Genomic DNA, 14892 nt, shown 5'->3' on the forward strand with positions numbered 1-14892 from the left:
CTATTCTAAACACTGAATCTGTAAAATCCCTAAGAGTGGTCATTGTGACTATTTTCATAATAAATCATTTAAAACTGAGTTATTATATATTTTGTTTCATACTGTAGAAAATACAAGGTAATAAAATCATATTACTTTATATATTCTGATTTCTTTTTTCCCCACTTGTCCAAACCTGGACATTTTTTCTATTCATTCAACCTTTATTTATACAAGTTAGTCTCATTAGTGAAGATCTAAACTTTGTGCAGTTTGTGTGTAATTCTGTAAAATACAGTAAAAAAACAACAACTAGGAACATGTTTAACCAATTATTTATTGAATAACATACACTTACAGGTATTGAGTACATCAGTATTTTTGTAGCATAGCATTTTTGCCTTGACAACAGCTGGTTTGGTTACCCAACAAAAACCTCGTCGTATCCCACCCCCTACCCCAGGAACACTCCCTGCAGATTGGGAGGTACCCTGGCTCTCACAGCAGACGTGTTCCCACAATTACGACAATCTGCGTGAGCTGGTAGGGTGGGAGGCTAAGTCTTTCCTTGGTAGTATTGCTCTGGCACGCTTTTCTGTGGCATTCTGGGTAAAGGGTCAGGATGGGGAGGTTAGCCACTGGCCAAAACAATGCCCGTGAGGATCCCATTTCTTTCACAGTGATTTAAAGAAATAAACAAAGACAAAAGACAGACTGAAGTCGGAGCGGCGCAACCAGACACGGAAGGTGAAAGGGAGTTGAATGTGAAACTTTCCTTGTGCTACATGTAATCATTCCTACAAAGCTTCGGAAGCCTCGACCAGTAAAGAAAGGTAAAGCAGGACTAAAACTCTCCTGGGAACCGTTACCATCACCCTTTAGAAGACGCTGACGCGCTGCTCACAAGGAACACGCTGCAAACTGATGACGGCACACCAACAGACGAGATGACGCCGCCACGAGCCGACGAGAATCCGCGAGCAAAACACGACTGCTCCCCGAAACGGTCTCCCACGTCATCGTTGACAGAATTTTCAGGAATGTTTAAAAGTGGGGAGGACAGAAGTCGAGCTTCACTTTTTAAAACCACTGTCCAGCTGAAGAGACGCAGGTCACCACTGGGTGTCCCCGTCAGTCTGGGACTGGAATGTATTGAGTGGAATACAGGACAAGCACGCCTAAACTGGTTCCCACGTCCAAGGGGTTGTAATGCTACCATGCTAGTTCAAAGTCAGAGAGAGCAGCGTGAGGGGTCACCTGGGACAACAGACCAACCTACACTTTGACAGTGAATAAATGGAGGGGGGGCTGTTGAGTGAATTGATGCCACCGTGTTGCAGCCTAAACCACAGCTGTTGTCCAAGAGCAAATACATCCAAAAACTTCACAAAAAACCAAACTAGTTCAGCAGTGAAGAAACAAGTTCATGCTTTTTGAGGGGAGGTATTTTCCTGACGTCTATTGTACAGAGAAGGAAGAAAATCAGTCTAATAAAATACTATGTATAGTGAGCCAAACAGCTCCCGGTATATTAGCATTGTTCTTGTAACAAAAATCTGGAACTTTATTCTTTAAATTCCCTACCAAGAAAAATACAAAACATTATAAGGCGAGAACTATTTTTTTTCCTCTTTTCTTTCATTTTTTAATTTGATAAGCAGTTACAGTGCAGTTGATCCTCAGGGCAGCCGGAGAGGCTTCACTGTTGCCTGCACTCGGCTGGGGGGGCTGCATCCTTCTGTAAGAAATCACAGCAGGGAGGTAGGTTAAGACCGGGAACACGTCACACACGCTGCCGCGATACAAAACAAAACTACACTCAACCAAAACCACTTAAAGACTCAACATTCAACAAGCAGCTACAAACTGGTGGGACCACGACGTCCTGTTCAGGACTGAAGCACAATGATGTATGCACATGGTGACCATTGTCCATCTTGGACTAATATGGGCTGGCTGCAGGCAGTTCAAACTTTTGCTGATGATAATCATATTTCTTTTGAGGATACTATAGTTGCTGTTTGGAAGACAAACCACTGCAGTTGGTGAAGATCATTTGTGTCCAGCAGCTAAAAGAAGTGGTTCCTTAACAGATTAATTGTAATGTTCTAATAGTAAAAATGTTAAATAGTTTTATTAATGGGGCTTTAAATTTGTGTGTAAGAATACTTTTATATTTGAATTTTGGGTAGTGTTCCACTAGGGCCAAGTCATATTTCATATCGATCATAATACCAGCAACAAAAAAAAACTTGCCCGGGAAAATAAATTAGATCATGAAAACCTAATTTCATGGCATCAATACGTCAGTGGTTCCCTTACCATGTTAACAGAACAGAGCGCGCTGCCTTCTGTACTGAACTGCGCACCCCCCACCTGTCTGTACCGGGGACGCGCAATACTAGCTAGCTACAAAGCTAAGGCATCGCTCACGCTGCCTCTTCCCTTTACTTATTGCGAGTCTTCAGGGTACGGATCCCCTGTGATAAACCAGGGTCTACTGTACTGCAAAGCAACATGTCAAGTTAATTTTGTCAAATGAATAACTATGATTTCTGTTCGTTTTTTGTTATTTCACAAAATTTATCGTTATCGTCAGAATGCTCTGAAATATCACGATATGTTTGAGCCTTATCGCCCACCCCAATGTTACACAGGACTAACGGGATGTATTCTGTTGTGGACAGAAGTGGTCCCCACTGTTTCCAGTAAAACCATGAGCAGTTCTCATCTCATTAGCCAACCTACAGAAGGAATCCCTAAATATCTGCTCAGTCCCTCCAATAACCGGACACCACATTATGACGTGATAATAAGCACCTGCTTTATGAACGTCAAACCTTTGATGTTTAAAGCATGCAAGACACCAGGTGGGATCCTAATAACCCGTTTTCTTCCAATTTACTGTTGTGCAAACAACCGAAAGATGGTGGCAGTTTCACTTATGCACAGTGAGATGATTAGATACTTCTACGTGTATGTTTTACCTAGAATACAAAACTAACATTTAGGTGCCAATCAAGGCTAAGGTTGTGCACTTCTGTGCATCTTGATCCAACGCAAACGATCAGTTTAAAGATACTTGAGCAGCCAATAGACACTACTGTAAGATGTCATGTTAAACTCAGTACAGTTCAGTTTTTAGCTTTAATAACAATTGAGCTGTTAATGTGACACAAAGCAATTTTATTTCAAGTCAAATAAAGATAAGGTGCATTACAACCAAGCAAAGTAATTTTTCTACATCAGTTACTTGGATTTTTTTTTTTTTAACGCATACAAAAAAAACCTACTTTAATGTGTTGGTTTAAAACTGGAGGGTTTTTTGTCCTTTTATCATTTGTCCAATCAGGACACTTTATGAATATCAGCACATCTGGGAACCAACTGCAGTTGTTATCCCCCCCCCCTCCCCCCCACACACACACCCGATTCCCCCATTGGTTAAAAAGTAATAAATAAAAATACACATTCCAAACCAGTAGGTGTGAATAATTTTAGCATTTTAAAAATTCACACATTTTCCACAACAGAGGTGAAATATTCCATTAACTGGATTATTGTTCAACTAGATGCTCATTACACAAAATAAATCCGATTACTCAAAATTTATTTGCTGCTCTCAGTAAAAGCTACACTTTGCAGCGAGATTTGTCTTAAAACGTTTGCATGTGGATGACAGGTGTTCTGCAAAATTCTCATATTGGATCTAGCCTTAGTGTCTTTCAGTCCAAGTCTGGAGACTGGATTCTTCTGCTTACCAGCACATAGCATGAGTTATTATGGTACAACAAATATATGTTTTATGGACAGTGATTTTAGTAGAAAACAAGAAAAAAGGAAGAAAGATAAAAGAAATAAGGCTGAAAAGAAGAGAGATGGAAAGAAGGAAGGAAAAAAGGTGAAAAGGAAGTTCATTTGGAAGTTGTGCTGTGGCAGATTAATATAATTTCGTGCCTCTCAGCTGAGTAACTCTTGTACAGTCCGTCACACACAGATGTTTAACAGAAGAAGAAAAGGGATGCAGACAGCGTTCAAATGACTCCATGTGCATCTAATCTTTCTGGGCTTGGAGCTGAACCGTCAGGGTGGACAGAGGAAGAGGAGGATCAGAGCTTTACATTTTAGCCCCTGCAGCGTATTGCAGAGATAAAGCTGTTCAGTGTATTATTTTTGTTCTACTAGTGCTTAGTGCATTTCTAGTTAATGTTTTTGTTGGTTCACATCTTAGATCTTATTACTGTTTTACATTTTATACTTTAGTTGGATGTAACTGGGACCATGTGTATACATTTTTGTTCCACCACATGTACCACATGTGGCGGAACAAATAAAGAACCTTGAATTCTTGAATGTGCTCATCAAGCAAGATTAAAAAGTACTCCTACATAGTGCATGAAGAATTTAACAGGAAGTGAATGTTTGTGTGAATAAATAACATTTAATGCTCTGCAGAGTCTGGGCGAGGTTAAAGAGAAACTAAATGTTAGAGCTGTGACATCAATGAGCATTAACCTGAGCTCTGCATGTTGTTGGTAGAGTTGATTTAGGTAAACAAATTTAATGCCACCGGACTGGCAGACTGGGGTGTTGGTTCCCCTCTTCACAAAGGGGGGACTGGAGGGGGGCATCACTCTCCTTAGCCTCCAAGGTCCATTCAGGTGTACTGGAGAAGCAAACCCGATTGTTGGTCAAACCTCAGATCTAAGAGGAACAATGTGGGTTCTGTCCTGGCCGTGGAACACTGGACCAGCTCTTTACCCTCACTAGGGTCCTTGAGGGGTCATGGGAGTTTGCCCATCCTGTCTACGTGTGTTTTGTGGACTTAAAGAAGGCATTCAACCATATTCCTCGAGGTCCACTGTAGTGGGTGCTCCATGAATATGGGATTGGGGGCCTATGGGCTGTTTGGTCCCTATACAGGCGGTGCAAGAGTTTGGTTCACATTGCCGAAATTAACTCAAACCCCTTGAGGGTGGGAGATGGACTCCTTCAGGGCTGCCCGTCATCACAGATTCTCTTCATAACATTCATGGACAGAACTTATTGGTGTAGCCAGCTGGTGGAGGGTTTCTGGTTCGGTGGCCTCAGGATTCCATCTCTGCTCTTTGCAGATGTTGTGGTCCTGTTGGTGTCATTGAGCTGTGATCTTCAGCTCTCACTAAAGCGGTTCTCAGCAGAGTTTGAAGTGGCTGGGATGAGAATCAGCACCTCCAAATCTGAGGCCGTGGTCCTCAGTCAGAAAAAGGTGGACTGCTTTTTTCAGGTTGAGGGTGAGGTTCTGCCTCAAGTGGAGAAGTTCCAAGTACCTCGAGGTTTTGTTCACGAGTGAGGGAAGAGGACGGATTGGTGCAGCATCTGCAGTATTGCAGACTCTGTACCGGTCTGTTGTGGTGAAGAGGGAGCTCAGCTGTAAGACAAAGCTCTCCGTTTACCAGTCAGTCTACGTTCCTCCCTTCACCTATGGTCATGAACTGTGGGTAGTGACCAAAAGAATGAGATCGTGGATACAAGCGGTTGAAATGAGTTTCCTCTGCAGGGTAGCTGAACTCTCCCTTAGAGACAGAGTGAGAAGTTTAGTTATCAGGAGAGACCGAGTAGAATCGCTGCTCCTCCACATCGAGAGGAGCTAGTTGAGGTGGTTCGGGCATCTGGTAAGGATGCTCCCTGAGTGCCTACCTAGTGAGGTGCATCAGACATGTCCAACTTGGAGAAGACCACGGGAAAGACCCAGGCCAACAGAGACTATAGCCGCCAGTATACTTCTGCGTATGTCAGTCCACACGTACTGAATTAAGAGTCGAAGCGGACGCCCGCAGGGCATGCCCACGCAAAGCTCAATTTTTACGAACGCGTACGCATTGTTGCTGCTGGGTTTGCATTTTAGTTCTTTGTGCCAGTCAAAGGTTGTCGTGATGAGTTTCAGGTTTCATGTGGTACTAGCTTCATACACATGTACTGTTGAGCAACGCTGCCAAAACTTAACAGTAAATTTGTTTCAACTGATCTGTAAAAAATAAAAATAAATAAATTATCTTCAATCCTCCAACCCGCTTGTCATTAGCTACACGCCTCTCAATTTAGCAAGCTAACGTTTAGATAACCTAGCACAGGCTATTGCCTTGTAAAACTTTATCCAGAACAATAAATCTAACGTAGAGGTAAAATATATCCGTGTTAGTAACGTTATCTTTGTCATCCTCAATAAAATGCAGTTTGTCTGAAATCTTCTCTACAAAGACAAATAAACACTGCTGCAGTCATTACTAATTAGACCTTCACCGTACGTGACTGACTAAACAATGAGCAGGGAAGACCGTTTCTTTGTTTAATTTATATTTTTCTAACACACTTGATAACTTTATGGTGAATAGTGGACGATAGAAAATGTGAACGCACGTTAGACTGTTTTTATGACCAGTAACTTGTAAACCTTCTGTGGGACTAGGTATAGCGTGGATCTGATTAGCTTAGCTTCATGGTTGCTAACAGCTGTGCTAAATAAAAAAGCCCCGCTCCACTCACGGTTTTCAGATTCTTGGGGGTGGACAAAGCTTAAAAGGTTTCATTATATCCGTTATTGGCATACACCTGTCCTTCCAAATATCGGAATCAACAATAGCCACGTCGGTCGGGCTTTAACATGAACAGTGGGTTTTTGTAGTTTCAAGTTTTTTAAAAACAGAAATTAAACAAGGAATGCAAGTAAATGTTTTCGGGTCAAGGTATTCAGATCAGTAGGAACAGAGGTAGGTTTTTATTTTTCTTGTCCCAGGCAGAACAGTGATGGATACTAGGGGAGGGAGCAATTTTATTCTTGACCAGGTGCAATGGTGGAGACAGGGGGTGGACACCATAGATTAATCTTTGGCCCCTTAATTATATCATGAAACTTTGCTTTAAAGCAATATGGGGCCGAGATGGTGTAGAGGCAGGGCAGCCGGCTTGGGACCCGAGAGTCCCAGGTTCGATCCCCAGTCACTGCACATCACGTGGCGTCTCTGGGCAGCACGTCTAATCCCCAAAATGACCCCCGGGCGCTTTCAATAGCTGCCCACTGCACCACCTGGTGGTGGATGGGTTAAATGCAGAGACTAATTTCGCCATTGTATGGAAACATACAGTGCTGACATTGTGATGACATTATTATTATTATTATATAAAGATGCAGCCACATCCAATTGGAAGTCGATACTGCATTAATTTTTCAAGTTATCATGCTGAAAGCATGCACACACAGACTGACAATATTTCCAATTTCTCCTTTTTGCTCCACAATGGGGACAAAAAGAAGACCAAAAAAACTTTTTGTTATAGCACTCTGCATATTTCAGTTGTGCTTTAAGTTTTGGGCATCTGCAAAATGGTTTATTACTTGAAGTGGCACGTCTCACATTATACACTAAAACAGATTGTGATAGCAACATCAGATCAACTCTGTGTGTGGTTTATCAGAAGTTGTGTAAATAGAGAAAAGTGTTTCAACAGATCAATGTGTGTACATGCTAACAAAAGTCACAAATTAGCCTGCAGAGGACAATATCACCATGAGAACAAAGAAGAGAGGGCTGTACGAGCGTTGAGATACAAAAACAAGACGAGTGCAAACGGTGACGTCATTATGGATTAAACTTTTAACCAAACCAACAACAAACCAGTGGGTTAGTAACGAGAGTGCAGGGCGGTGGCAGAGAAGGAGGTGCTCGTGTGTGTGTGTAGGGGAGAGACGGTGGATGAAAAACAAGTAAAGCAAAACCCAAGCCAAACTGCAGGAGTGACATGAGGGATGTCGTGTCATTAAATCAGCTGACAAGTCAAACTGTACCTACCAGAACAAGGTTATTTTTCTACTGTCACCATTTAAACCTAGTGAGGAAAAATTTGAGAGAGTAGCTGACAAAACATGCAAAAGTGACTCAAGATGAAACAATGAATAGAAAAATGTACAAGCAAAATGAGCAGAGAACAGATTGTCAGACGATCTTTGAGCTCAGCAGCAGCAGAAGTCAAACTTCCCTGGGCAGCAGAGGTGGGACTGTTTGCACGATCCAAGACTCACGGTTTGGTTCTGGTTCATGTTTCGTGCATTGAGCAGACTAGCAAACAGCGTGATAAGCTGAGGAGAAAATCCCATGTGTCACCACTAAGAATACAACTATAGATTATACAATCTATGTTAAATAAAATAAAATGCTTTATGATCTGAGCTCTGTCTCAAAACTTTTTATGTCAAACCAAACAGTTCACACGCCTTGAACAAAAACACGGTTACATTTTTCTCCCCCTCTCAAACCATTTCATTCCTAGTGGGTAATGTATATAAAAGTACTAAAAGTATTGTGCATCAGTCTGCAGAAGTATTAAACTGCAGTACTGCAGCCGCTGACTGCACATCTTCCGAAGACTGACTTCACACTGCAGGTCTTGATGCTCGATGTTCTGCTCACTGATCGTTCACACCATCATTCAAATGTGACCATCAGACTCCAGCGTGAACCATCAACAGTCCTGAGGCAGAAGAAAACGTGACGTCACATGCAGAGTTTAAAGTAAATATGGATGCTACACATGTTAGCATGTGTGCATTTTTCCCCAGTCTTTCCTCTTGACAGCTCCTCCACTGCAGTTTTGTATTTCTTGAAGAGGAGCGACGCACAGAAGATGAAAATAAATCCAATTACTGAGCCCATTAATATCGATGTGGTCCAACACGAACGTTAGCATCATACACTGTCTGGCCAAAAACAAGTCACCACCTGCATTTAATTAAGCAAATAGGTACAAGCCTCCTATTGGATAATTACTGCATGGGTGATTATCTTTCAGCTGCATCAAGTTATTTATCTCTAACTGGTGCAATGAGTTGCTTCTCATTTCTTAAACAACCATGTTGAAAGACACATGGCGTGGTCGTGTAAAAGATGTTGTCTGTTTGAGAAGGGTCAAATCATTGGCATCAAGCAGAGAAAACATCTAAGGAGTTTGAAGAAACTACTAAAACTGGGTTAAGAACTGTCCAACGCATTATTAAAAACTGGAAGGATAGTGGGGACCCATAGTCTTCGAGGAAGAAATGTGGCGGGGAAAAAATTCCTGAATGATTGTGATCAGTGATCACTTAAAACGTTTGGTGAAATCAAATCAAAGAAAAACACCAGCAGCACTCAGGGCTATGTTTAATAGTGAAAGTAAGAACATCTCCACACACATACAGTGTGAAGGGAACTCTAGGGACTGAACAGCCGTGTTTCCTTAAGAAAACCACTAATCAGTGAGGCTAACTGGGAAAAAAAGGCTCCAATTTGCTAGGGAGCATAAAGATTGGACTCTGGAGCAATGGAAGGAGGTCATGTGGTCTGATGAGTCCAGATTGACCCTGTTCCAGAGGGATGGGTGCATCAGGATAGGAAAAGAGGCAGGTGAAGTGATGCACCCATCATGACTAGCGTCTAGTCATCAATGCAAGATGTTGGTGAAAAATTAATGCAGCACTGGATGGAAACAGATCTTGTGACATTGCAGAAGTTTATCAAAACAATGTCACAGTGAACACATGATGTAATCAAAGCTAAAGGAGGTCCAATTAAATATTAGTGCGACTTTTTTTTTTTTTGGTGGCAAATTTTTTTGGGGGGCAGGCAGTGTATGTTGCTGTAGATTCTCTGTTATCCAGGACATGAAATTAAAAGAACAAAGACAAACAACTGGACTCTGTTCTGTAGATGAAGCTCTAAGATTTCAACTGCACGAGGTTGGTATCAATATTATCAATACTTGGATCGATCCGCTCACCCCTACTGTCGGATACAAGGAGACATGATTGCTCACATCACATATGGATCTGATTCAGTACCACCTATGAACAAGACCGGGGTCAGATTAGGGGGGAGATCAGATATGGGTATAAAAGAAGAAAATAAATCAATTCGAGCCACATTTGCCTGCAGAAGACGACAGACCAGTGGTGTTAGCAACAGTCAGAAATGGTAAACTAAAACAAGTTGTTTTGGAGGCAGTGGGAGAACTGGATCCATCATCTGACACCTGGTCAAAGTTTTTAAAGACAAACCATCACTGGTATCCGAGTAATCTTCAAAGCAGTGCCACAAAAAGCAGATGGGACTCAAACTTTGGTTCACCACCTGAAACATCATCCACTGCAAACTACTGGGTTTAATCCTGAGGTTTCCACCCGCAGGAATAAAAACCTGCCATGCAGCAACTGGCGTTTCCATGATGGGATTACATCATGTCTAATGTGAAACATCCCTCAAAGCCACAAGACGTTCAAACACTTCATGACTGAGGACCTTCAAGTGGTAAGCATACATAGAAATATTTAATCATAGTGAATGATATTTGTGCCCTCGAGAGCTCAACTTGTTTTAAAAACAGCAGCTCTGGGAGCTTAGCATGATGCTAACAGAAGTACACACAGGGTGGAAAAGAAGCCGTGCTTCTAAATAACTCACCTGTTCTTAAACTTGTCTGCAATTTATCCACAAGATCTGGGATATTTTGGATTTTCACCATGAACTAGTCTCAGCCCAAGCACCTGTTTATTTAAAATGTTTGGGCTGGTTTCATTTTAAAGCCAAACTGGATCGATTTAACTTCAGACAAACTTTGTAGGTTTGAGCATGCATCAGGATATTTTTACGTGTACTTTAAGGACGTACAGTGGTTCCTCGTGGGGACTCTTCCCACACTCTTGCAATATTCTAAACTCAACGCTCTAAAAGACACAGAGTGTCATGAGCTTCTCTCTGCCACCTGCCAGTGCTCTCGGCCACGCCCACTTCTCCACTGCAGAGCAGAGATCCTGACATGCTGAAGCAGGGAGCTTCTCCCTGCACCTGTGGGCTGCACACAGGTGCTAAACAAATTTATTTTAAATAAAAATCCATGCCCATCATGCAGCTCATCCATCAATCAGCCAGCTGTGTGTCATGTCCAATCTTATTTTGAAAAACAGCGATAGTGCAAGTCTGCGAAAGTCAAACTGCGAAGTAGCGAGGGACTACTGTACTACAAATCCTGGAGCGCAACAACAACAAAATAAATAACTTGGGGGGCGGGTGCAAGTCACATTAAAAGGTAAAGCAATCCAAAGCTGGCATTTAATGAGATGAATCTGACGGCATGTATTGTAAATGATGGGTTCTGAGAGGTTTACCAGCTGTTCTCCACCTGCAGGTCAGAACTTCAAGAGCCCGCCTGCAGAGGTGCTACTGACCTGTGGACGGTTCTGGATTAACCACAACCTTCCACAGCCGACAGTAAACGGAGACATGGAGAACTGCTGAGCAAAGCTCTGAGGACACCAGAGCCCTTTACAGGAAGTCAAGACCATGTGTTCTCACCTTGGGGTCATAGTCTGGGTCGTTCTCTTCATCAGCCTCCTCTTCTCCTTCCTAATAAAAGGACAGCTTCAGTAAACTGAACTCCCTCAACACCATCTCATAAACACATTACAGCCATGCTTCAATAGTCACCTCATCATCTGCTTCTTCTCCCTCTTCATCATACTGCGATAAAACAAATCCATATTGATGAACCCATATTCAACAAAGTTCAGCCAAGTGGTCAGAGAGCCACACTCACGTCGTCATCGTCATCTTCTATGGCCTCCCCCGTGAAGTACAGCACAGCTCGCGGTACGATGCGCTCGCGGATGAAGTGGCCAATCTCAAAATCTGCAGCTAGCACGGCCTCGGAGTCTTCATCCTGAAACACAACGAGTCAAACAGTTTGAGCTTTGCTGCTCCTCCATGGAGAGCAGAGCTCCTTCAGGGGTGTCACCTATCAGCTGCTGGGATTAAAAATTAAGAGTGTGCCTTTGTTCCATATACCACCAACTCTTTAATCCAAAAAGAAAACAGCTTACAAAGTTTAAAACGATAGAAAGCAGGAACAAACTGATGAATCAGCTTTGATCTGCCACAAACGTGCCATTGCCATGAGATGGGAAAGTGCAGCTTGATGGAGGGGAAAGTCTTTAAAATCAATAACTAATCCCTAATCTCAGTGGATTTTTAAATAAACATTCAAGTATGCCAATGTCCACTGTTGCTGAAGAATTTGAGTAGTGAATGTTGGCATCTCTCAGGAGAGTGTTTCTGGACTGGAACTGAACAGGGAATGAAAGTTAACGTATTTTTCGCACTATAAGTAAAAGTTTTTTTTGCATAATTTACATGTGCTGTGACTTATACGCCAAAGTGACGTATTTATGGATTTTCCCATATTTATAAAACAATTTTTGGCTGAGACATGATCATTTTCATTCATTCTGACATTGAATATATTGAACAATACCATTTTCAGCCACTTGATAGCACTCGAGTAGTTCGGCATGCCGTTATGTCATGCAATGGGTACAAGTGGCTATTAATGACACAATTTGTTTGCCATAGCCTGCCACAGTTGTCTGCCTGGAGCAACCGTCAAATCAGCTTCATTTAACTGCACCTCCCCAGCGAAATGAAGCTGATTTGACCATGAAAGTGCATTTATTAAGTAGATGTTCAACTGAGACAATTTTAATATAAATTCGAGAAAACAAATTCGGTGACGTATAAACGGCGAAGCGACACATTTATGGATTTTTCCACCTTTTTTAGACATATTTGCACTGATGCGACATGTACGGCAGAAAATACGGTAAATGTTTTTGGTGCAAGATATGCAAGTGATTACAAGTTACACTGAAGTAGTGTGTTTTTTCTTTTTGCCTGTATGAGGCAGGAAGTGGAGGGTTCAATTCTCTTCACCACCAGGCACAACGGTGGAGCATTTGAGGAAACTACTTTAAAGCCAGTGTTTATCCCCGAGATCCGTTACCTTGGTGGAGCGCTACGTCGGTAGCATTTTTGTTTTTGCTAGTGTGTCTGTAATGTGCACTGCTACTTTAGTGCCATTTTTTTGGGTGGGTGGGGTGGGGGTGGGTGTAGGCAGGATGCTCGTTCTGTTGACAGGGCGGGGCACCCCCCTTGGATAACGGTGGGGAAACACTGAAAGCAATAAAAAACTAGAAGGCATAGCTTCCTCAAATGTTTTAAACATTTTTCTGATGTCGGGCTGTAAACCAAATAAACCAAAGAGTAACTGGTTGACATTTATTCATGTGGTGGCCATCTTGGATTTTAACTTGGCCACATATTTTTTGATAATGACCTTTCTTACACTTAGATGTAGCCACACACCAAATCTGAAGTCAGCACCCAACTTATTTTTCAAGCTATGATCCCAGCACTCGTGGACAGACTGAGGTATACCCAGTTCCCCTTTTTGCTCCACGACACAGGACAAAAAAAAAAAGTTTTTCTACACCAGAGGACTTTTGATGGTTTTAACAATTCAAAGGCTGGTCTGAAATCTAGAAAAGCTCAAGAGTCAGAAGAGTGCAGATTTTAGGAATGCATCAGTTTGTTACGGAGCTGCTTTCAGCCTGACCAGTGGCAGTTGGAACGATGTTTATTCCAGTCAGTGAACGCACCACAGCTTAGGGGAAAATACTCCAGAGAGTTGCACAATAAATTAATGTTTACTCTCAATATTAGTATCAACATAAAGAACACAGGATGCTTCATGTTATGCTGCAATCACTTGTCAGGTCTACACACTGTACCTGGTTTGTTTTGATGATGATGATGACGACAGGAGTTTCACAACAAACACAAATTTTAAAATTAAACTAAGTTTTCCTCATATCCTGCAGGCTACAGTTAAAGACCCAAACAGCCCAATGTCAGAAAAACATGTTGAAAACATCAAGGAAGCATGAAAAACTGATTCAACAGGAAACAGACTTACCAGCTCGCCATTTTCTGGAACTGTAAACAAAAACAAAACGTATTAAACATAATTAAAATAAAAAGATAAAATCAATCTATTAACAGTGACGGGAGCCGAACCTTCTGGGGGGGTGAAGAAGTTGAAGAAGGAGTCGTTCGGGATGGTTTTGGTGACGGTCCTCACTGTCCCACGGCCCTTGTGCTTCTGTTTTTTCTTGATCGTCTTCAACGTGACGTTCTTCCCTTTCGTCCAGTCGATCGTGCATCTGTTCAGGAAAACGAGCGGTGGGAAGAAACGTCAGCTTCCAGCAAGAACCACGTTCGAAAACCCAAATGACTCGCTCGTCTCGACGCTTACACACTCCCAGACTATTTCAGCTCAACGCAGAACTATGAAAAGCTTGGGAAAATAAAACGGAGCAGGAACCCGACGTGGTCCAGGTCTACGGTCGGTTCTAGCCTCACCCTGTGCAGCTCATGATCTCTGGTCCATCGAAGGAAAACGGGTCGGTCTCGTCAGGTTCTGACCTCATCTTGTAGGTTTTTGTTAACACTGTATTTGTAAAGAATTCGTTGGGCTCGAAGTGGAACTCTAACGTGAAGCTCTGGGGACAGAAGACAACTTTAAACTCCACCCACAGTTGGAGCAAAGCAGCAGAACCGGTCGCTCACTCACCATAGGCTGTCCAGGATCGGAGAATTTCACTTTAATATCTTGTAAATGTTTAAGAATGGGTTCATCGTGCTCCTGAACAAGACAAAGGCAGGTTTCGTTTCATTTTAGGCTCAAATGGTTCGTATGAAGTTCTGCCAGCAGGTGGAGGCAGATCTGGACTCCACTGAAGTCGGCTTCTGTTCGTACCTGCAGCATGTCACTGAGCAGGTCCACGTTCTTGAAAACTGTTAACCAGAACTCTGGGATGCCTTTGGGGTCTTCTTTCTCCTCATCCTTCTTCTCCTCCTCTAACTTGGCTTTCTCCTTCATCTCATCCTGATTCAAAACAAACATTTTGAAAGGTTTCATCAGCGCCGCTCCGTGTGTTTATTAGCAGCTGCATGCAGGACGGATGAAGAACGTTGAATACAACATGAAGCATGCAGGTGTGTGCGTAGACGT

At 42.4% G+C, this 14892-nt stretch overlaps 1 protein-coding gene across 3 annotated transcripts in view; it reads right to left on the reverse strand.

Annotated features, from left to right (window-relative positions):
* Positions 1-298: 298 nt before the first annotated feature.
* Positions 299-14892, reverse strand: part of nap1l1 (nucleosome assembly protein 1-like 1) — a 30558-nt gene continuing 15964 nt past the window's right edge. For 2 of the 3 annotated variants that reach the window (XM_037695878.1, XM_037695877.1), the window contains exons 7-15: positions 14638-14766; positions 14452-14523; positions 14241-14380; positions 13896-14041; positions 13795-13814; positions 11584-11706; positions 11475-11507; positions 11343-11393; positions 299-1717 (exon numbers count right to left, since the gene is read on the reverse strand). In XM_037695878.1, coding sequence (XP_037551806.1) covers positions 1679-1717; positions 11343-11393; positions 11475-11507; positions 11584-11706; positions 13795-13814; positions 13896-14041; positions 14241-14380; positions 14452-14523; positions 14638-14766 — 753 coding nt within the window. In that variant the 3' untranslated portion in view covers positions 299-1678. Of the gene's footprint in view, positions 1718-7808; positions 7846-11342; positions 11394-11474; positions 11508-11583; positions 11707-13794; positions 13815-13895; positions 14042-14240; positions 14381-14451; positions 14524-14637; positions 14767-14892 lie in introns of all 3 variants that reach the window. The other variant, XM_037695879.1, reaches the window with a different exon arrangement.

The sequence above is a fragment of the Nematolebias whitei genome, chromosome 22 (genome assembly GCF_014905685.2).
Source record: "Nematolebias whitei isolate Nwh7 chromosome 22, NemWhi1, whole genome shotgun sequence".
Classification (NCBI taxonomy): Eukaryota; Metazoa; Chordata; class Actinopteri; order Cyprinodontiformes; family Rivulidae; genus Nematolebias; species Nematolebias whitei.